Source organism: Falco rusticolus, chromosome 1, assembly GCF_015220075.1.
Source record: "Falco rusticolus isolate bFalRus1 chromosome 1, bFalRus1.pri, whole genome shotgun sequence".
Lineage (NCBI taxonomy): Eukaryota > Metazoa > Chordata > Aves > Falconiformes > Falconidae > Falco > Falco rusticolus.
Genome location: NC_051187.1, coordinates 73,496,508 through 73,519,137, shown reverse-complemented (window position 1 = coordinate 73,519,137; position 22,630 = coordinate 73,496,508). Strand labels below are relative to the sequence as shown.

General features: G+C 53.8%; 1 protein-coding gene across 1 annotated transcript; it reads right to left on the bottom strand.

Annotated features, from left to right (window-relative positions):
• Positions 1-6,466: 6,466 nt before the first annotated feature.
• NKX3-2 (NK3 homeobox 2) lies at positions 6,467-9,049 on the bottom strand. The gene is made up of 2 exons (XM_037400963.1): positions 8,435-9,049; positions 6,467-8,024 (listed from the first exon to the last, which is right to left on the bottom strand). Exons 1-2 carry the CDS (start codon positions 8,832-8,834, stop codon positions 7,549-7,551), a joined length of 876 nt encoding a protein of 291 aa, XP_037256860.1. The 5' UTR covers positions 8,835-9,049; the 3' UTR covers positions 6,467-7,548.
• Between the last annotated feature and the right edge of the window lie 13,581 nt (positions 9,050-22,630).

Below are 22,630 nucleotides of genomic sequence, written 5' to 3'. Positions count from 1 at the left end.
TAAGGTTCGCCCCTTACGGCAAGGGCTTATGACAGATTTTTAAAATTTTTTTCTGTGCCTTCGTTTCTGATCCTTCAGCGAAATAGTTTGCCCGCAAAAACGAAGAGGGCACTTCAGAACCTTTTGGAGGTATTTTTGGTAAAACTATGCCATTGTGATCCCTCGGGCCATAGCCTGACACGAACACCTAAGCACAGCTTCCCAGGGTTCGCGAATCCACGGTGCTGACCCTGGGTTTTAAAGCAACACTCAAAAGATTTTCCCTAAGAGCGCGGAGTTTCTTCCAGGCATTTTACTTTTTTTTTTTATGCGGTAAATTACTAAAATTTCAGAGAAATTAAAAGAACCTTCAGAGTCACTTGACAAAATGACAGTCTGCACCCCTGCACAGTGGTGTTTGCAACCAACGAATGGGCGCATATTTTCTGTCCTTGTTGCTGTCGCTGGGAAATCATAATATGTCTGTAGAAGTTCTCCGTTTGCGATTATTTTTTTATTCTTAAGTGAATAAAGGGAACAGCGTATCGTCTATTATTATTATTATTATTATTATTATTATTATTATTATTATCCAAGTAAAAATTGTCTGTTTGCTGTGTTGATTTTGAAGCACTGTGCCACTGCGCAGAACAGACGCCACCACCTCGGTAAATCCGCTCACGACAGCCCCCACGGAGGAAAACGGCCCCGCGGCCCCTCGGCGGCGTCTTTCGGGCCGCGCACGCCGCCCCCCGCCCTGCCGCTGCCCGTTACCGTACGCGAGTGCCAAGGGGCAAATCCCGGACACGGCCCGTCCCTCGCTGTCGCTGTCCCGAGCAGAAAAGCCCGGCACAAACCTCTCCATCGAGACCCAGCTCTGCCGGCAGCCAGCAGCGCTGCCTCCCCTCCCAGCCTACTCAGCTTTATTCGTACCGTTCGCAAATCTGTATTATTCCCGCACAAGCCAAAAATAATATTAGTCTTCTCCACGGGCATTTCATCCCTAATTATCACTCGAGTCCTTTGCGACACAAAGTGTTTCCCCGGCCGGTGTAAGCGCAACGCTGCGCGGATCCACGGGCAAAGTGTTTTAGCCTTCCCCGAGAGAAACGCAGGGGAGTCCCGCTGGCGGGCGGCTGAACGGGGAGCCGGTCACCGGTGCCGAGCGGGGTCCCCGAACTGCCAGAGCCAAGAGGCGGCGTCGCGCTCTGAAGCAGAGGGCAGGGGAGACAGTGTCTTTCAGAACCATCACGGCTTGCAGAATTTGCTTTCCCCACAGAGCTATTTAGGAAACAGAGGAGCAACGCGCCCCTCCCCCGCTCCCCGAGCAACCCGCTCCTGCCTCGTGGGCGCTCGCCCCAGCGCTGGCCCCGGCCAGGGTCCCCCCACCCCGCCGCCCCTTTGGCCCGGCCCGCCGGCGCCCCTGCTCGCACGCTGATGCCGTACAGCCCCGGGAAGCTGGAACTCAGACCCTTCTTTGCCTTTCCACCCGTTTTATGGTTTTCTGGCCGCTCTTACTCGGAACGGCCTGGAAGCACTGTTTTGGTTGTCAATCGGCCGTGCATGAAAAGGCTGCGTGTGGCCTTTTTAGCTCCCGTGCCTTTTGGGGGGTTTTTTTCCCCCTCCTTTTTTTTAAGAAAGAAAACAAAAAGTTTGAAATACCTACGAGCACTATTGCCAAATGTATATTTTTATTAATAGCTGTGTCCCTACTCTGGTGTGAAGGACATCAGTCTCCAGTCCTGGTGGCAACCCGCGCCCCTTTGGAGGCAGCAGGCAGCCCCCGCAGGTCGTCTTCGGCCCGTGGCCAGCAGCGGGACAGCCCACCCGCCGCCCCTTGCCTGCTGCGCCCGGAGCCGAGCCGCTGCCGCGGGAGAGGAGAGGCTTCCCTGGCTCGGGTGCATTCCTGTTCCCGCGGAGGATCCGCTGCTGGCTGCCAGCAGTGTCTTTCGGGGCCCCAAGCGCCGACCTCTTTGCTACTGAGTCAGATTTTAGGCAAAAAGCCACGGGCGCACCTGAGAGCCCCCAAACGGCACAACCTGCGGCTCTGCAGCCACCACTCCGCGCTACCGTTTTTTTCAAGGAGCGCCCCGACAATTGCACTCATAGCTAGTAGCATCTCTTGGGACAAGCCTTGCGGCTAACACCTCTCCCGGCGTCGGTACAGAGCTGGGGAAAGAGCCTGGGAAGAGGCGGGAATGGTTCTTCAGCTGCCCCACGGGCTCCGGGCGGCCGAGTCAAAACCCTCACCCTCTGGCCAGCGCTTTCCTGTGGGGCCCGTGGGACCCGGCGCGGTGCCTGCGGTAGCGGAGGGGAGGGCAGCCCTCGCCCCTGGCCTGTCCCGGGCTGGTGCCGGCCTTCGCCGGGCACCGCGACAACGCCACCCCCCTCCGCCCCCGGGCGGGCCCGGGCGTGAACGCGCCCTCTCGCTCCGCTCCATCCCTCTGGAGAGAGCGAGGGTTTGCGTGCAGATTGCCGAAATTCTCTCCCTCTCTCAAAACAACAACAAAAAAAAACCCACACCAAAAACCAAAACCAAAACGAACACACACAAAAAAAAAAAAGAGAAAAAGGAAAAGAAGATAAAAGAAAAAAAATAATACAAGTATGAACCATGTTTTTAAAAAAGCACAAGTCCCACCTGCGGGGGAGGGCCCGCCCGCTCCCGCGGTCCCTCGGCAAGGCACCGGCCAGCCGCCGTGCGGAGCTGTCTCGGTGCGGGGGGAAACGCAGCTCCCCGGGGGCAGAGCGGTGCGCGGGGCCGGGGTCTCCGGGCAGAGCATCCTCGCGCACCCGCGCCTCTGGGCGTCCCCGGAGGAGGGAGCGCTATCGTGGCCCGGAGTGGTGCGTGGTCCCAGCGCTGGCCGCCGGTGCGACTTGTCTGGGAAAGGTTCCATTTGCCCCCCGGTTCACCTTGCTCCCCCGTTAATCACGTTGCTCCCCGCAACAGCGAGCAAGGAAGGACGCGAAAGAAACGTCCGCTTTCGGGAGGCTTTCGGACAGGCTGGGAGGGGTCGCATCCCTGGTGAGGCGGCCGGGGCAAAAAGATCCACCCTTTATTTTTCCCATCGTCTCAGGTAAAACCAGGCTGCTGTCTGGAGCCGCCACTGCCGTCGCCGTAGGGCTACCCTGGCCACCGGGGTCAGCCCCGCTCCGGCTGGGCTCTCGGCGCTGCCCACCGCCTAACGCCCGGAGCATCCCTGCCTCGGGCCCCGGCGCCTCCAGCCGCAGCCGCCTGCGCCGGGGCTTCGGTACTGCAGACCCGGGGCGGGGGAGCCGCCGGGAGGGAAACCGGGCTTCCCCGTGCCACCGGCCCGGGGCTGCCCTCGGGGCGCGTCGCCTTCCCACTGACAGGAGAAGCGGAGCGGAAAAGTGCCTGCCAAAGCCCCAGGCCTGCCGCGGAGAGGCCCTTAACCCCCGGGCCACCTTTGCCCCCTGCTCCCGGGAGCCCCTGGGAGGCCGGGCAGGTGCTGCACTGCCGGGGGGGCTCCCTCTGCCACGGCATCTTCTGCTGCTTCTCCTCCCCCGAGAAGCATCGCTGATTTATACCTGACAAGTTGGGGGGGGGGGGGGGGAGATTCTACGTGGTTTCCTGTTTTATTACCCTGCGAAGGAGCGGGAGGTATCTAAATATAGGCAGCCTCCCGGCTGCAGTGAATCTCCGCGCCTGTGCAAGTGTTTAATACACAAACACAAACGCCTATGGAGACATATGCGAAGTTATACACAAGTTACATTACATTTCAACAATCGAATTTTTGTAGCTTCGGTAGTTTCTCTCTCCTTCTTTCTATCGCGACTTTCTTCTCTTCTTTAAGACCGGATCTTGTCCCTGTCCAGACGGAAAACGATTCCCACCGGCTCCTGTACGGAGCCGGGGTTTGGGAGAGAGGCCGAAGCTGGGACATACAGTTAGGGAGATTATTTTCGTGTTCAAGCCGTAAAAGTGCCGATGAGCTGAATGTGTTTTCGGGTGGGGGTGGAGAATGCGTGGTAGAGCCCTGATTTTGCTGATAACTGAAACGCTGAAAATCCAGACTCATTTCATTGGCCTTGGTACAGTTACGCGCGGGTTACTAGGGTTTTTGTCATTGAGAAAAAAACAAAGACTCAGAGCGTTTGCTTTATCTTTCAAATCGTAAAACTATCAATAAAAGCAGGAGTAGAAACGCCTCCTAATTCCGGGAAAAATCCATTAAATTATCGAATACATTTTCCCGATGTAAAACAGTCACGTTTCTCAAATACCAGATTTTGTTAAGGTCAAACGAAGACGCTATCCATGCGTAAATATTCGATATTAAACACAATCCTGAAATTCCAAGTAACTTCACTCGGATCATCTTTTTCAGCAATTTCTGTCTCGAGTAAAACGCATCTTAGTTTTACCGGATGCAAAGAAAAATAGTTTGACGCTTTATGCTGCGTGTGTTATCCAGTGCGTTCCCCCGGGGAGCGCCGGGGAAGCTCTAATGACCGACGCTTTCTTTTCATATCAGGCGGTTCCCTACAGCGCTACGTCCGTCAGCAAGCACGAAGCGAAATAATAACACACGGTGACCCACGGGAAAAAGGCGGCTTCGGAATAGTCCTGTGTCGAACAGGGGTCCTGATAGGAACAACAACCAGCCTCGCCGAAAGCCACCCCCACCGATTTGCCTCCCCATCCCCTCCCCGCTGGGGCAAACCCTCCGCTGGTGGGAATCGTCCCATTGAAGCTGGGATGGGGGTCAGCAGCTCCGTGTCTTGTATGGAGCTGCAAGCCTCACACGGGGACACGGGGCTGCAGGCAGAGAAACAGCCCCAGGGACAAGAAAAGGAACAAACCGAGCTGTCTGCAGGGCAGCAGGGGCTTCACCTTCCCAAGTGCACAGAGGCCCTGCTCCTGCCATCCCAAACTTTCATTTTCCCAGGAGGGAAAGCGGTAGGAAAGGCGGAAGGAAATAGTAAAAAAAAAAAAAAAAAGCATTTCAGGATCGGGCCTAACAAATGTCAGTCCTACCGCATCCGCCAAGGTCTTCACTACAGAGCACAGGACCGCTGCGGCTGGAGCTCTCCGCTGGCCGGCAGGATTGCTGTCCCGTCCGGCGGAACAAGACCAGACCCAGAGCGCTCCCTCCGATGTCGCGGGACCGGCGGCTTCGGGAGCAGGGGGCTCGCTCCGAGCCCGCGGTGGGGCCGGGCAGCCCCCGGGGAGCCGCCCCCCTCCCCACCGCCGCGGGCAGCCGGGCGTGCCAGCCTGGGGCACCCCACCTGCAGGGCGAGGGCAGCCCGAGCAGAACGCCGCTCGCCCGAGCCGCAGAGAGAGACGTAACAGCTGAGGGGCGAGGGGGCTGCCGGGGAAACAGCCCGGCTGCCTCTCGGGGCGGCTTGCAAGGACGGCGGCCGGGAGGGCGGTGGGGCAGCAGGGGCGCTCGGGAGCCGGAGGGAAGCCCGTGCGACTCAGCGGGGAAGGAAAGAAGCCGGCGGCGCGGGAGAACCGGCAGCGCCCAGGCAACGCGGCCGCCTGTGAGAGAGGCCCGGGCAGGTCTCTGCCAGCGTGGAGAAACCACCGCAGCCGCCCCCCGGGTCTGGTCCCTCGGAGCGCCACTGCCCGGCCGCGGCGCCCCGACCGGAGCTGCTCGCCCCAGCGCAGGGCGCCCGCCCCGTCTGGCAGCGGCCGGAGGACGGCAGCCGGCGGCGGGGATGCGCTGCCAGCACCGTGCCGAGCGACTGGGCTCGCCGCGGAGGCTTGGAGCGGATTCAGTCCAAGGCGGGAGGCTGCCCCAAGCGGCTGTCGCGGTCGTGTCGGGATACAAACGGCCTCGGCCGTTTCGCCGAGGACTGAGAAGCCCCGTCCTGCAGCCCTAGCCGGAGCCTCCGCCCGCCCGCGGGCCCCGGCCTCCCCGCCAGGTTCCGGCAGAGGGAAAACAACTCGCCGTCCCACGCGCTTTCCCCGGGAGCTGCCAAGGTTGTAAACCGCCGGGGCCGGTGGAAGCGGGCAGCTGCGGGGCCGCACAGCCAGGCCGCCCTCGCCCGGGAAAACCGGCTTGCGGCTCCACCGAACGCACTGCATCCTCACCGTAACGCGGGCGGCCGTAAATTAATCCGGCGCTCCCGGCGCTCCGGCAGAAGGCAGGGAACGCTCCAGCCTGGACACAGAAGTGCTTCAGGCGCCCGGCCCGTGCACCTCCTGTTCCCACGAAGGGACCGGGCACCGGCGCTGAGCGGTGTGCACGGGCAGGGCGGCCATGGGGACCGCAGGGTGAGATCTTCGCCAGGCACCACGGTCCCCACCACCGAGGCTGCCAGCTGCCACTAGAGCCACTGCCAGCCCCTGTGCGAGCGCAAAAAGGAGGGATGTGGTCTGAACTGCAGCCTGAAGTCTGCTGCGGGGAAAAAAGCCGCTGGGGAAATCCGTGTCCACTCTCAGAAACGACACAAGCAGCAGAGCCAAGTGTTAAACTAAAGTTTATAAATTAAAAAAAAAAAAAAGTACAGCGGGTAGCTTACAAACATTCACAATTCATTTGAAGTAAATAATCTAGTTGAGTGCACAGTGCCATCAGAAGAGAAAAGGAGGGGGGAAAAAAAATAGCAATTAGTTACCTAGAAAGAAAGAGGCTGTAATTACATTGCTGAGCAGATCAGAAATCCCCGCCCTTGAAGGAGAGATCTGCAGAAGAACTGTAAAAGGCACTGATGGTATTAAAATTTCCCGTTACATCGATTTCTTAAAAAGCCCGACCAGAAATATTCACATTGAATATAAAAATAACAACAACTTTAATACAACTGGAAAGTGCGAAAAATCTGTAACTCCTCCCTCCCCGAACACGGAAAGATCTCAGGAAGAAAGGAAAAGAAGAAGTCTGGAGTTCTGATATAAGTCTCACCCTTTTGTGAAATATTTATCCTTTGCCAGGGATCATGGAGTACAGGAATAACATGGGCAACAAGAGCAGAGGGGATCTGAAAGAGGCTTCCTTACATTCAGCACCATACAAGGCACACTCAGTTTGCAGCGAGTTGAAAGACCAAGGACTCAACCAGACGTCAAAAATAATCTTCCTTACAATCCACCGAAGGAGTCCTTGATCTCTGCTTCTGAGCTGCATTTGGTTTTGCGGGTTGCTTTTTTTTCCCTCCTTTCCTTTTTTTCTCTTTCTCTCTCCCACACAAGATCGAGTCTCTACCAATCCGAAGCGAAAAAAACCAACCAAACAAAAAGTCTACACCAGATACACTGACAACATGGATACCATGAACTAGTCATGTCGAATCATGAGAGTCCTCGGCTGGCAGGGTGGGGATGGGTGAGGGCCGGGGCAGGGATAGCCGAGAAGTCCTACGTTGGAACAGGAGAGGGTGAGGAACCATCCAAATAATATTAATAATAAAAATAACAATAAAATAATAATAAATACTGTCCAAGGCACTGAGAGCTGCAGCTAGGGCTCTGGATTTGAGAAGCTGGCTGGCTGGCGGGCTGGCTGGGGGAGGGGGGTGGCAGAGGGAAGATGGGTTTCCTGGCTGCCAGTGTCTGGGGGGGGGGGGGGGAGCTCGGGGAGGGGTATGTACGTGTGCCCCTCACTGGGTGCCGGCGGCTGCGGCGCAGGTGGACAAAGCCCACCCAGGCAGGCAGTAGTAAGGGTAGTAGTAGGAGGGCTGAAGGGAGAGCAGCGAGGGCGGCCGCAGCACCTCACCGGGGTGGTACTGTCTCTGGTCATCCCGCACCAGCACCTTGACGGCCACCTTCTTGGCGGCGGGGGCGGCAGCCAGGAGGTCAGCAGCCATCTGACGCCGCTTGGTCTTGTAGCGCCGGTTCTGGAACCAGATCTTCACCTGCGTCTCGGTGAGCTTCAGCGAGGCGGCCAGGTCGGCCCGCTCGGGCCCCGACAGGTACCGCTGGTGGTTGAAGCGCCGCTCCAGCTCGAAGACCTGCGCGTGGGAGAAGGCTGCGCGGGAGCGCTTCTTCCGCGGCTTCGGCGCCGCCGCCTCCTCCTCCCCCGGCAGCAGATTCCCGCACTTGCCCGCTCCGTCCTCCTCCTCCGGGGGGCTGCGATCTGCGGGCAGGGCGAGAGCAGGGCGGTCAGGGCAGGCAGGCACCGGCACACCCGCATCCCCGCAGGGCCCGCGCAGCCGGCCAGGCGCGCTCCTTGCGGCTGGCTTGCAGCGACGGAGCGGGCGGAGACCCGGCCGCGCCGCCGCCCTCCCCACCGCCCGGTCGGCCGCCGCCCGCCGCCGGGGTTTCTCGCCCTCCCCCGAACACCGGGCGGCCTGCCGGGCTGCGGGCTCAGCCTGGCCAAGGGCGCCCCCGCCCCGGGGGCTTATTCTCCCGGCGCGGCCTGGGGGCTCGCTGCGCAGCTCCCCGGGCCGGCGGAAAGCCCCGACCGCCTCCCGTTCGCAGCCCCCCCGGGACCCGGTCGCCCGCCCCGCGCGGGTACGGAGGGGCCGTCGCCGGGGCCGCCCCTACCTGAGACGGCGGCCGACATCTCGCTGTCACTGAGGCCGGCGGCGTCCCGCTCCGCCGCCTCCGGGGGCTGCGCCTCCTCCGCCGCCGGCCGCCCCCCGCCCGTGGCCTCGGCGGGGCGGGCGCTGCCACCGGCGCCGTTCTCCTCGGCGCGCCGCTCGCCCTCGGGGTCCTCGCTGAGCGCCGAGTCCGAGTCCCAGCCCGCCGGCGTCCGTGGGGCGGGGGCGCGGGCGGCGGCGGGCGCGAGGAGCGGCGGGCCCTCGGCGGCGCTGCACAGCCGCCAGCCGCCGGCCGGCCCCGGGGGCGGCGGCCGCCCCGCCGCGTGGCGGGCGCGCTCCTCCTTCTTGTTGAGGATGGCCTGGATGGAGAAAGGCGTCAGGGCGTTGCCGCCGCGGACGGCCATGGCCCGGCGGCGGGCGGCCCCACGGGCGAGCTGCGGACCGCGCCGCGCCTTCAGCTGGGCGACCGCATCGCCGGCCGCGGCCGCGCCGGCGCCGGTGCCGGTGCCGGGCCCTTCTCTGCCGCCGGGAGGGCGGGCGCCAGCGGGGGCAGCCTCTCTGCGCCGCTGCCGGCCCACCCGCCCATAGGGCCGGGGCCGCCGGGGCCGCCGCGCCGCGCTCCGCCGGGCGCCGCCGCCGGTCCCTGGCGGCGCGGGCGCTGCCTCCGCCCCGCTCTGTCCCGCCCCGCGCCCGCCCTCTCCTTTTTCTCCCGGCGGCGCTGTCATCCCTCACCGCCGCCTGACAGCGCCGGCCCCGCGCCTTCCCATTGGACAGCGCCCGCGCGGCCTGCCTGGCGATTGGCTCCCCGCCGCGGGGCGATGCGGCTCCGCGGGGCGCGCGGCGGGGCGCGCGGCGCCTTAACCCCTTGCGGCCCGCGGGGCTGCCCGCCGTCCCCCCGGGCGCCGAGCTCCGGCCGCTGCCGCCCGCGGCGGAGCCGACCCGCGGAAGGAAGGTCCCGCTCCTCGGCGGGGAGCGGCGGCTGCCACCCGCGGAGGGCGAGGTAGCGTTTTCAGGGTGTCTCCCCCTCTCGCCGTGCCTCGGCCGAGTCGGGCAACGGGAGCTGCAGCCGCCGGCGGCGGGGAAGGGTCCGGTCGCGGCGGGAAAAGCCGCGGGGGAGCGGGAGTGGCACCGCGGGCTGGCAAGCGGCCGTTGCGCGCTGCTGGGGGAGAGCCGGGGGGAGCTGCCTCCCCCGGGGTCCCTGCGGGGACAGAGCCGGGCGCCGGCCGCTCGGCGTGAGGGCGCAAACGCCAAACCCGACGGGCTGTCGAAAACGGGCGTTTCGCCGTTCCGTTTGTTTAAAGACGTGGTCGGTTTTATATTGGGGATGGTCTTCGGTCCGCGGGGCTTCTGAAGACCGTTTTAGGAGGGCGATTTCTCCCGGATTAAGGACAGCTTTCCTCGAAACGATGCTTTTCCTGAAGGAAAATGGCCCTAAACCAGAAACGTTTGGAAACTTACACGCACGTGAACTGTATAGGTGCGACTCGTTGCCGGAACAACAACGTGCCTCCAAGCATCGTGCTTTTCTTTATTTCAGACATTATTGGCATTCTCAGACCCGACAGAAAAATCCCGGCGACGGTACCAAGCAGGTTGTCACAGGAGGAACGAAATGCCAGCGCCTCACGACCGTGGTGTTTTTGGCGCTGGGGAGACGCGGCAACGTAACGAGCGAGGGCACATCGAAATGATGCCCTCGGACCCGGCTTCGCCTCCCGAGCCGCATTCCCAGAGCGTTATCCTGCTGCTTCACAGGCGTGCGTCCACCTCCAGCATTTCCCTACCTGATCCCGCAGAGATGAGCGCCCGTTGGCAGTAGACCACGAAGCCACGATAATTGATTATCAACGACTCTGGCAGGGAATAAACGTTTTCAATCATCGTTCTTACCCCGAAAATAGAGTAATAAAATAAATAAACCCGCTTTCATACGCAGCACGAACCCGGAGAGCACTGCCTGAGCGAGAACAGACTTTATCCTTCTGAATAAATTCAGTCCGTTTTAATATCCTTGCTTAGACTCACTTATCCCTTCTTCCCACCCAGGTCTTTTCCCGGGAAAGCCATCACTTCTGCCACCCAAGGCTTCGGTGCCACGGTACACTCTGAAAATATCCAAAGGGGATTTATTTTATTTTATTTTATTTTATTTTATTTTATTTTATTTTATTTTATTTTATTTTATTTTATTTTATTTTATTTTATTTTATTTTATTTTATTTTATTTTATTTTATTTTATTTTATTTTATTTTATTTTATTTTATGTTTTTTTTAAGAGCTGGAGGGAAATAAGAGGCATCTGGGGAAGCTGCGAGAAATCCACTTACAAGGGGATGTGTAGGAGATGTAGGAAGGGTGTTCTCTGCGGGGTTGTAAGGGGTGCTAACAGGCGAGAGGTGAAGTGTGGGGTGTCAGTGGGGGGAGAGGAAGGGCTGGGCGCTCCTCAGGAGAAAGGCTGGAGATGCGGGTCGCAGGAGCGCGGTTTGGGCTGACGGCCGGAGAGGGACTCTGGGCAGGGGGGACCGGGAGTCCCGGGCAGGGCGGCCTGGCGCAGCTTTCCGCCCTGCGCTTCTTTGGCATCTGCGCTCAGGTGCGGCCGAGCGGGGGGCAGCGCAGGCGGCCCTGCGGGGCTGGGGACGCGGCGAGGAGGAGGAGGCGCCCCCACCCCCCCCGGCGGCAGCCTCCCGGCAGGCTCTGGCACAGGCACTTTCCAGCCCGCGAAGTCCCTGATTTACAAGGTTTCTCGTCCAAGCTCTTGGAAATACCTGCGGTTAGTTTACAATGGCTGTAATTCTTCGCTAATTTACCCAGCTCCCTCCCTGCCACCTCCTTTTCTTTTTTTCTTTCTTCTCTCTCATGCCCCCCGCCCCCCCGGGCGATCTTTGCGCCCTCTCCCCGACCAGAAAACTATTGTTTGGGAGAGGAAATGCCTGGGGAGGAGGCCGGGAGGAGAGCGAGCAGCAGCGGGGGTGAGGCGCAGGGGAGCGGCGGAGGGAGGCCGGGCAGGGCCGGCGGTCCCGGGGCTGCGGCGGCGGGGGCCTGCTGGGTGGTCCCGCCGGGGGAGACGGACCGCGGGAGGGAGGGAAGGAGGGAGGGATGGGGGAGAGCGGCGGCCCGGCATAGCTCCGCACCGACCGCCCGGCTGGAGGGCTCGCAGCCGGCTCCCGGCCGCCTTCAGCCGGGGCAGCACCACGGGGCAAGGGCTCCCCGGCGGCGGCGTGCGGCGGGCGCGGGGCCCCCTCCGAGCCTGTGGGGGGAAACGGGACGCAAGCCCTCCTCGCACGAACAGGCTCGGGGGGGACACACGGGTGGAGGGAGCGGGGGTGGGGGCGTGTGCGGAGGGGCGCAGCCTAGCAGGCAGGGCAGTGCCTGAAACAGGGATGCCGGCGGGGGCACGATTTCCACCTTGCCCCCACCCCTGATAACGGCCCCGCAACACCCCCCACCCCCCCACCCCCATTCCCCGCGGTCTGGAAGCAGCCAACCCCTCCGCACTGTCTCGGATCCGCCGTTTTACAGACGTGCATTGCCGTGCAGCGGGGCAAACCCAGACCCCGCCGTGCCCCGCCGCTGCCTCCCCCTGCGCCCACCGCAGACCCCCCGCTCTTTACCCAGCAGCCCGCGGAGCCGCCCGGCCCGCCGCCCCTCGCCCTCCCGTCCCCGAGCGGCGGCGGCGGCGGGACGCCCGAGCGCAGCCGGCCCGGCGCTACCGGCAGGGGGGCTGCCCCACCTAGAGGCGTCCCCGCCGCACTGCCCGGCAACGCTGCCCAGCCCTGGGCGCCCGGCGGGGCCGTGGTGACACGGGGGAGCCGGGGTGGGTCGGGGCAGGGCCAGCCCGTGCGGGGACACCGGTGCAAAGGCACAGCGCCAGCGCCCTGTCCCGGCGTCGCGTCGCAAACCGTGGTATGGGCTGGGAAAGAGGGAGCGGAGCTGCCTGGCTGCAGCCTGAGGTGGCTTCTTGCGGTCACCTCGGACGCTTTTCTTTCCAGGTGCGAGGAAATCCGCTCGCAGCTGCACTGCGGAGCGTGCATGGGGCGATGAAGCAGGAAAGGATGTGTCCCGCTCATGGGCGTCTTACGAAAGCTCTTTCCTTATTTTTATGCAAAGTTTCCTACTACCCCAGTAAATGGCTCTATATTCCTCATCTTCTAACGTATTTATCTGTAGGATGGAAATAGAACCTGGACAAGATTAACTTGATTTACTATAAAAAAACCCCCCAGCATATCCAAATGGCCAGACACATCTCATAGTCACTAATTAAAGCTTTTGAATTTTTCTGTGAAACAAATATTGTGATATTTACTCCCTGTATTTAGCTTTTTATTTGTTTCAAGCAGCTTTAGAAGGAGGGGGTAGTCTATTTATTTGCACTCTCTGACAGAAAAATTGAAGTAGAAACAGATAGAATCACTTACGCCAAAGTCATATATGTGTGAGTCATCCATGCGGTATCTGGTCTATCTAGTTGTTCTGAACTTTTCCTTATTATTTATTAGAACATTTTAATTAATATTCCCCATATTACAGTAGATGCATTTGCTGTGTGCAAGTCTCTAGGCTTTTCAGAACACTCATAGCACAGATTAATCATTTGAGGTTTATTTGGTACAACATCATACAAAGTCCAGGCTTCCTTTACCATTGCTCCTCCATCTATTTTGAAATAGTTGAGTTTATCATGTATGATGGTAATTAATAACCTGATAATTAAATCAATGGCTACATTGCAGTAACATTTAAATATTTTTGTTGCTTCTCATGCTTAGGTAAATCAAGTCAGCCTGCCAGCCTCTCATGACACTGGAACTGTTTAGATTTATAAAGTGATTTCACATCTTTGTCCAAGAGTCATATCTTTATTGATAACAATTCAGCATTCATTTATATTGATTTTTCTGTCTCCTTATTATTCACGTCAGGAGTAGACACCCATCAAAGGTAATATCTGGGAGTGTTTGGGACTTTTCCATTATAAATTTACATGGTTCACCAATTACTCAAAAATTTCAGGATTTGAGATGAAAGACTCACTTGTTTCACATCCTCCTCATGCTGAATAGGAAGCCTAAACTGTGGAGATAGGATGTGGCATTTCTGTGCATGTCTAGGGTAGTCTCACATGTGCACTGTTGGCTGTTGGGGTGCCTGCTTGGAAAAGCTGAGCTGGCTCAGGAGCTCCAGTACTGGACTTAAGTGCCTCAAAACCAATGTGTTGCAGGAATGAGAATCATGGTACATCTGCCCTGTTTTGGATCCAGGCCTATGGGACTGACTTCATATGTCTGAAAAGAAATCAGAGGTGTGAGTTCACCAGGTAATTGCACAGGGTGGTTGGTCTGGTCCCAGGAAGCGACCATCCCTCTGCTGAGCACAGACAGGACCCAGGCAGTTTAGACCGAGCATCTCACTCCATGGTAGCTCCCTCATCTGACAGGACCCCAGCTTCCCTGAGAGCTTTATGACACCTCTCGTGGAAGACAAGGCCCCCAGCTCTACATGTTGTGTGACAGGGGAGTCCATGCCTGCAGCAGCCTCACACGGCCATGGTGTTGGCCTTGCTGTGATCCATGCCCAGTAACACGTGGTGGAGCAGCCAAGCCAAGATGTTTGAGCACAGAGATTGGATTCAGCATTGGGTTTATGAAGTTCGGGCAATTAGCGTGTTCACTGTGTGAGTTGTTTCCACTGGCAATGATTTTGTATGTACAGTGACTGTACATTTCATCTGAACACAGCTTTTACATTAAGTCACTAATTCTTTTGGCTCGCTTAGTGAGAATACAAATACTTACATAAACTTCACAAATAAATTAGTGACTGTTTTGTTCAGCTCACTTGCAAAGTTCATTGGCTGCCTGAAAATTAGTGAATGTGACACAAGTTGTCTGCAGGCAATACAGATATTGTCCATATTTTCTGTATGTATCTTAGAGAATAGGGACTTTGAGCATGTCAGTTATGGATGACTGCAAATACGCACCCTGTCTTGTCCTTGTGACACTCAGTTCTTTCCTCTCAGAATTCTTGTCTTCACTAGTGTTGTCTTTGCTTAAATTTAGAGATTCTGAGTTATGGGTTGTCTCCTTCAGACCATTTTTATGCTGTTGAAGGGAGCACAGCCTGTGTGGGTTTTCAGGATATTCTTGTCATAGAAGTAGCTATTTCTATAATTTATTAGCCAGACACATGTTGGGATTTACCTAATAGAAGAAAAAAAATGTTAAGACAGGTGACAGATGAGAAAGAATAAAAATGTGTAAAATGACAGAAGTGGTTTGCACCTTACATGTTACATGAATGAGAGTAAATGAGATAGTTGGAGAAGGAGAGTAAATGAGATAGTTGGAGAAGCCTCCAGTGCTAAAGGACTCCCATGACTTAGTGGAAAACTCTTGCGATGTAAGAGGGACCAGACATGCAGGTAGACAAAATGTCAGTTATGAATCCCTTGGAAAACCAAGAAGGTCCTTTTATTCTTCCAGGAGGTTTTTCACAACAGAAGGATGCAGAAATCTGCCTGCAAATGAAAAAGGGAAGGCAGAGGAGTGCTGGCTGGAAGGACATTTTAGTAATAATTTCAAGATGGCAAGTTGTGATTTCCTGCACTATGGATGAGGTTATTTTTGGCAGGAGGAATGCAAGCTTTCTGCAATCCCTTCTTTGGAAAGAGGGTAGTGAGTGGTGTGGCCTTCTGGTGCTTTATAGTATTGTCTGTATTTTATGAGAGCCAGTTAAAACCCCCACGCTTTTCTCTATGTACTCTCAGCATTTCAACCCCACATAGGACCATGGCAGACTGCTGCCTGTAGGAAGCATTAAAACCCGGTCTTCAGCCAAATAGTTGCTATCATCCATTCTTCCATATGTCTGGAGGACTTTTGATGTGGCTGTATTTCTTCCACCCAGTGTACACTTTGTGCAGCACTTCTGTGTCCCAGGAACTCCTTTTGAGAAGGGTTGTGCACGGCAATGCGCTATTTTGCATGAGATATGATCCCTCATCAGGACATACAACTCTTAAGAAAAGAAAGTGTTATCCTTCATAGCTCCAAAAAGATGTCTGCAGTATAGTCTTCTGCAAAAGATGCAACAAAGCCCTTGTAGTCCAACCTCCTTGTACTGTTGTAGTGATTGTGTGGTTGACTGAACAACCCCAGCATGAATGGTACACACGCACATCGATGGTTGTGCCTGTTATTCATATCTCTGACTTTACCCATAGTTATCATGGAGGGGAAAAACATCATCCAAGGGCAAAAGACCTTCACATACAATAATATTTCATTCACAGGGTTTAATTTAGCTATTTTAGTGGCTCCTCAAGAACTAACTGTAAGAAACCTCTGCAGCCATAAGGTGTGTTGGCTGTGAAGCCCTGAGAACTGCTGGCGGGCTCTGGAGGAGCAGCAGTGTGCTGGAGAAGAGTTAACATCCCTGTGGTCTACGGGGGCTGTGGAAGAGCTTCTGCTACCTCAGATGCCTTGCTTCTTGATCTGCATGTGTCCAGGTGCACTACTACAGCTCCTAGAGCTGCTTTCTAATACATGGCGACTTCAGAAGCAGGCCTGGGCAGCTCCTGCAGCTGCTCTGGTATAAGGTAACAGCTGCTTTTATGGAGAGCATATTAAATGTCAGAACACCTGGATAATGAGACAGTGAGATCCTTTCAGTGAGGAGGAGACAAGAATACTGGCTGTGGAGCTGAAAAGTAGCCTGTCATCTACAAATCAATGTCACGACAGGAATCTGTGCACTGCGTCATTTCAATAGCCCTGGCTTCTTGGATGTGGTATGCGGTAGTGGTATTTCTCATGAACACCACAGTGCCGGACTCTTGCATGTAATAATCTCCTTTTCAAAAAGTGTTGATTCTAAGCCTCATGGTAAAACCAGCTTATGAAAATACTGGGATGTTACTGGCTGTAGGTAGCTTTGATACACACCCCTTATCACATGCCCTAGCATCTGGGCCCCAGCTGACATAGAGAAATCCCCTGTGCCTTTTCTCCAAGATGCAGAGTGTTTGATGATTTCTTTCAAGAACAGGCTTTATTTTCCCACCTGCTGGCTCAGCTGGTGTTGGATGTTGACTCTGTCCCAGTTCTTGTTTGCTGGGTTCTGGGAGCCTGGAAGTTGATTCCAGTCACATCACAGTTAACTGAAAAAAATGAGGACTAAGGACGGTGAATGAAAAGGGGATTATAATTGCGCTACTCAATATTTTCACAACTTGTCTTGTCAACTTCAACTTTCAGTGGCTAGTAAGACTAAATGTAAAGGCCCCTTAGCCTGTGTCTAACCTGTTTGGATGTCAGCACGTCCATGTACTTCTGCCATCCACAACAGTTCTTGGTCATGGCAAGAAGATTGAAAGGAGGCGAAAATGAAGCTGAAGGAAGGACTTCTGGAGAAATCAAAGGAGGGCAAGGGCAGAGAGAGAGGTCAGGTCTGATCCAGGAGTATGCAACGAGCTGATGAGGGAAAGGAAGGAAAGGAAAAGGAAGAGGGAAGAGGGAGAGCAGATGAAGGGAGAACCAGGAGCTGAGGAGGGACCCTGTGAGGGAACTGGAGCACACGGGATGGGAACAAACAGACATTGAGCAACAACAGATGGGTCAGATAAGAGGTGAGGACGGAGGGAATTAGACTGGAAAAGTGCTAGGAACAAGGAGCTGGAAAATGAGAGAAATGGGAAGGTCAGGGCAAGGAAAATGACTGGAACAGATAGCTTCTATTAAACCTCCGTACCTAACTTGTTACACTTGAGAAAAACATGTTACCTGCATTGCTCCTCAAGAAGTTCGGTGTGCCTATAAACATAGACCCAGGTTATATGGAATTTAATATACATATACTGTACCTGCACCCGTAACACCAGATGGGTTTAGACCTCTACATGGTATATTCATGGATGTAAAGCTGAAAAAAAGGTATTCCTGCTGAAACGGGTGGCACCCTGCCTGCGCGGATCGGCGCGGCGCAGCAGCTCAGGAGGAGCTGGTGGACGGCCAGGTCCAGGCAGCGGTGGTCCCGCAACCACCACATGCCAGCCCCTCCCCAGTCCCCCGCCGAGCCCCCCCTCCCCGCCGCCGAGCCCTTGCGGGTCTGGCCCGAGCTCCCCCGGCTCCGGCAGGGGTGGCCGTGCGGGTCCCCCTGCGCCCTCCCCGCCGCGCTCCCGGCAGGCGCCCGTTGCCATCTAGTGGCTATTTCAGGACTCTCCGTCAGCGGAAAACAATTGTTTTTCAAACCAAACTGCAACCCGACAATTGCTTTTCTAGAGGAGTTTTGCACGATTTGCCCCCAAAAGCTTCCTGAGGGCCTTGCACAGAACCAAAGGGTCTGGTGCACGTCACGGAGAATGGGCTTCCTTTTCTGCAGCATGCACAGTTTGGCCTTGCATTGCAATCAGGTGAATTACCTGCCTTCTAGGTGCAGATTTTGCGGGAGGAGAAGGCTAGGAAAGCCTCAAAACCAGCCAAGTGAGAGCCCAGCCCTGCTGGGAGAAGGCTGGCTCTCTTACTGGCAAAACGGCAACGCTTCCAAGGTGTTCAGCAGCACCACGATCTTCACCCCTTGCTTGTAAGGATTCTGGCCCCTAACAGCTTCGTGGAATATGCCGAAAGTTTTTCTTATTATATTTTAGTATATTCACCCTTGCCAGATCCCAACCAGACCAAGACACAATATTCTAAGTGTTGGGCAAGCACAGAGCAAGTATCAGTCCAATGGACATGTTGCACTTTGGCTCCACACCCTCTCTCTTGCCTGGTCAATGAAAATTGAAGAGCTGGTGCAGATGGACTGTTGCAAGTCTGATGCCCTTGAGCAAAAACAAAAGTAATTGGACTTCTTTCCCCTTTTTAAAAGCTGCCAGTCACTTTCCCATTCTTTCTTTTTTTTACAGAAGAAAAGAGGTGATAAAAGCTGAGAAAATTTGAGAAAGGTGTGAAAAGAGGGAAAAGGAGCGAAGGAATGAGATCTGGGAAGGATGCCCTGTGTACAGTGGTGTCTTTGAACAGTCCCATTATCTCAAGAAATCAAATGGACAAATCCCAAGAGAAGAATTAGGTGAACTTAGGAAATAAATAAATACAAAAATTTTAAACAGAGACCACTATGAAGGAATGGAAGACCTTTATTTCTCCATCTCATAGCATGCCTCAGTACAACGCATCCCCACATCCAGTAACGTGATAGTGTTTCCTTGTCTTTGTGTTCACTTGTGATGGATTATTCCATTTTGGATTAATGCCATTGTGGTATATAATTATAGTAGCAAATATTATCCAATAGTACTTTAAGGGCTTAGCACTTACACCCTGAGCCTATTGCTGTTTTCATGAAGTAAAACTTACCCAATTCTGAAAATACAATAAAATTGTATGAACATCTATTACAAAATTATAATGGTAATTGGACAGTGTTTTGTTCATGCAAGAAAAATGAAGCTAGTTAGCTATATGTCTCTAACAGTGAAGCTTTGTGAATGCGTTATATGGCACAGCTGCCTTTCTCCTTTCTTGGCTGCACTTGAGGAGGCTCCTTGGTCTGTTAGCTCCAGGCTAAGGCAAACTAATGTATACCTGCAAAACTTGACTTCAGGGCAAAAATCTGAAGCCTTTGTATGAAAAAAAATCATAGATGTCTTAACATTGGACACCCCTCCCCCCTATTTTTTTAATGCAGAACACTTTCCTTGTTGTATATGTTGATTTCAAAACAGAAAAACCCCTTTGCCTTTTACTTCTTTCTAAACTGAGGCTTTCAGGCTGTTCAGTCTTTTTTTTCTTCAGTGGGGAAAGAAAGTATATGAGACACTGAAAGCTGAGATCAAAAACGGTTTTGATTTTTGAAAACAGAAAAGCAAAAAAACTAGATTAAGCAAAATGCGAGTCTGCAAGGGGCTAGCACCTTGCTGGGAAGAGATACAGTCATACAGGAAATAAAAGGCATAAATTGCAATAGAGAATTTCAGGTTAGCAAATTGTTTTAAATCTAGTCAGCAACAAGAGTTAGGTGACACGGGGATTGCCAGCACTGGAGGTCTATAGGATCTGGTTAGAAATCACGTATTTGGAATAACCTGGAGCAACCTGCCCACCAGCTCGGCCAGTCTTTACCTCCTCCCATGAGAGCACCTCCCTGCAGCTGGCTTCCAGGGCTGCTGGTGCTGGAGTTGCACAAAGAAACGAACCAACTAATTACAGCCTCCAGCTGCCTCTGTGGCAGTCCCATCACACCTACTGCTGCAGGGAGCAGGGAAGGGTGCAACCTCCCAGCACCTCCCCTGGGCTCAGCAGCCCTTCCATGAGTACGTATCCCTGGTGGCTTCTCTCTTCCACTGTCACGTCTGGTCTCTTGTCACTCAGCCCTCTGCTCAGCCAGAAAAGGAGGTGGCATCTCACCGGGAGCACACCCAGGAGTGCGAGAGTCCCGTTTCATTAAAGCTTCCCCAAAAGGATATTTCCTGTGCTTGAAGGCCGAATGGAGTTCTAAGTTCAAGATTAGTTGAAAGAAGTTTTATCATCTGTTTAATTTCTTTTTTTTAAGTGGCCTTATATTGCCTATTTACTTAGCCTGAAAAATCCTGGCTGAATAGAGTTAAATAAGCACTATATTACTGATCAGTTCTTAACTCTTGTTTATATAAAAAGAGTAGAGTGAACTTACTGTCTGAACAAAAAGCCACATTCCAGATCTCTGCTTGCTTTGGGTACCAAAGCAGGGACAACTATTTAATATTAACATTTTTTCATTTATACACTGAAACTGGTGCTGGAGTATCATGAATGTGATCACTGAGCATTTTTCTCTCATATATTTCTCTTTATTCATTCATCTTAATATATGTTGACTTATATAAATCATTGCATTGTATGGGTGAACATGTAACAGAGGGGTAAGTTGTCCAGCTGGCAGTAAGACTGATAGCTTTGACGTTCCTCTGTTATTCTCAATTACATCCCCAGTACATGCACAGATGCCTTTGCTGTCCGCCTGTGTGATCAGCAAAGGAACCATGTTTAACAATATGGCTCAGCTTTGGTCCATTCATGTGGTTTCCTAGTGAGGGAGGGCCCAGACTATTCTGAAATACATTGTAGAGGTTTTTATACTTTAGCTCTATTCCCACTGGCTGATTAAGCCAGGTAAGAGCTGCACCTTGTGTGTGGCTTAGCTGGAGCCAGGTCTAAACATCTTTCCATGAGGAAAAGCCCAGACAGAGCTCACCATGACTGCAGAGTGTATGTAATCTCCAAACTGAACTCGTGACTGACAGAAAGGTTTATATTTCCCCAGTGGAAATTGTACTTATTTTCCATGTCTTTGGTGGCATTAGAAATCAGGGCACTCAGACAGCTTTTCCACATGACAGAGTACCTTAGCTTGCTGGTAAGGTATGCTGATGGTGAGGGCAGAGTTGCACACCCACAGGACACCTGTGTCTTAACAGTCACTGTTAACTCTCAGCAGTTATGCTAGTGCCTGTGAATACTCAATAAATAAAAACCAAGCTAAGCTAACAGCAAGCACGAGGGTGACATTACAGCCATCAGTCCCAGTAAAGTACTTTTAATAATTTTTCAGTACTAGCTTTTCACCTGTATTTTCTAGTCTGCTATACCCATCCTATCTTGCATAGTAGAAGTTTTTTACGTTGTACTAATACAGTTCTAGATCTTAGTGCTAGCAGGGATCAGTAAAGTAACCCAGTCTGTCCTGCATGGACCAGGTCATTGGTTGCCTCTTTTGTCCTTTTGACATCACACCCACAACTGAGGTTGCAAGTTTCACAAGCAGTGGTTGTGAGATGTTGAATAAAGTAGTACATCAAAAAGCCAGTGACATCTCCCCCTGCTGCTCCCACTTTGCCTTTCAAGTGCCAGTATATCTTGCTGCCAACCCCAAACAAACAGAGAAAATAAGCAATAAACGGTCATTGTTGGTGATGCTTTCTTTTTTTTTCTATGAAGTTTTTTTTTTTTTCCAAATAATCTTCGCATAAGCTGTTTCCAGTGTGGGAAAACATTGCCCTGACCTAGACTGTATCTCTAGAAATCAGCAAAAGAAGAATTTCCACAATGCTGAGGCCACAGAGAAACAAGAGGCCTGTGATTATAAGAGGATTTACATTAATAATAGTTAATATTGTAATATCTTCCTTGGAGGCAGATACCCATTGGGTGTCATACCACCTCAGCAGGAATCCTGCGGTGTCTGGGGAAGCAGGCAGGCAAACCAGGTGCCCCATGAGATGTCTGAGCTGGACAAACGACCCTTCAAAGTCTCTTTTAACACCTAACTTGGGGTGGAAGGAGATGCCTCGTCCTGTTCAGCAACCACAGGCATGATGCGTACCTTGGAATTAAAAACATTTCTTCTTGACAAACATTAAATGAGATGGTGGCACACGTATGCCCGTAATAACCATTTCCTCAATATGCTATGGAGTGGAACAGTCATCTGGAATGTGAACAGTGAGACTCAGTCCCCAGCTCTTTTGCTTCAGCAAGTAGGACATGTCATGGAATGTGAAATATCTCAACAGCAGAGAAAGTAGTATCCACCTTTGGATACCCTACAGCCTTGCCTTCCTGAGACATGTAGGTTCCAGTCCCACCATGCTCTAACCACAGCATAAAAAAGCGCCTTCTTTCTTTATGTCTTTGGAAGAAAGGCCAACAAAGGTCCATCCTTGGTGAAAGCTAAGCAGAGAGTAGATGTCATCTTCCAGGACTACATGCTTGTCCTTGAGGAGCTCATCCTAGATGTTTCTTACAGGCCACTGCTGTCAGCTTCCAGGACAGCTTGCTCAACTTTGTGGATTGCATCTGAAGATCTAAGTCTCCTAATACAAGGACATTTGATGCTTCATTTGGATTCCTAACTTCTTCAGTGAGCCAGCTGGCTTAAATTCAGATGTTTAAACATTAGATCCAGTTTCACGTTTGAGCACAGCCCCAATCTTTACATCAATTTTATAAATGGCACATACAGTTCCTAAGAAACCCTGAAAAATCGTGTCCTGTGTTAGAATTTAAAGCAAGCCACCAGGGGAGAACCCATCGCACCCCTGCAAGTCATTTCACTGTGAAGTGGCACGGTGCATTACAGTTAGTCTAAATTTGTCTGGTTTCAGCTTTCAAAAACCGGATGATCTCTTCCTGGTACACGGCACACAGCAAGGATCCCTGA

Coding starts and splice junctions, on each gene's coding strand:
- NKX3-2 (XM_037400963.1), bottom strand. CDS start 8,834: ATGGCCGTCCGCGGCGGCAACGCCCTGACGCCTTTCTCCATCCAGGCC. Junction 8,025..8,434: donor GATGTCGGCCGCCGTCTCAG/GTAGGGGCGGCC, acceptor CCCTGCCCGCAG/ATCGCAGCCCCCCGGAGGAG.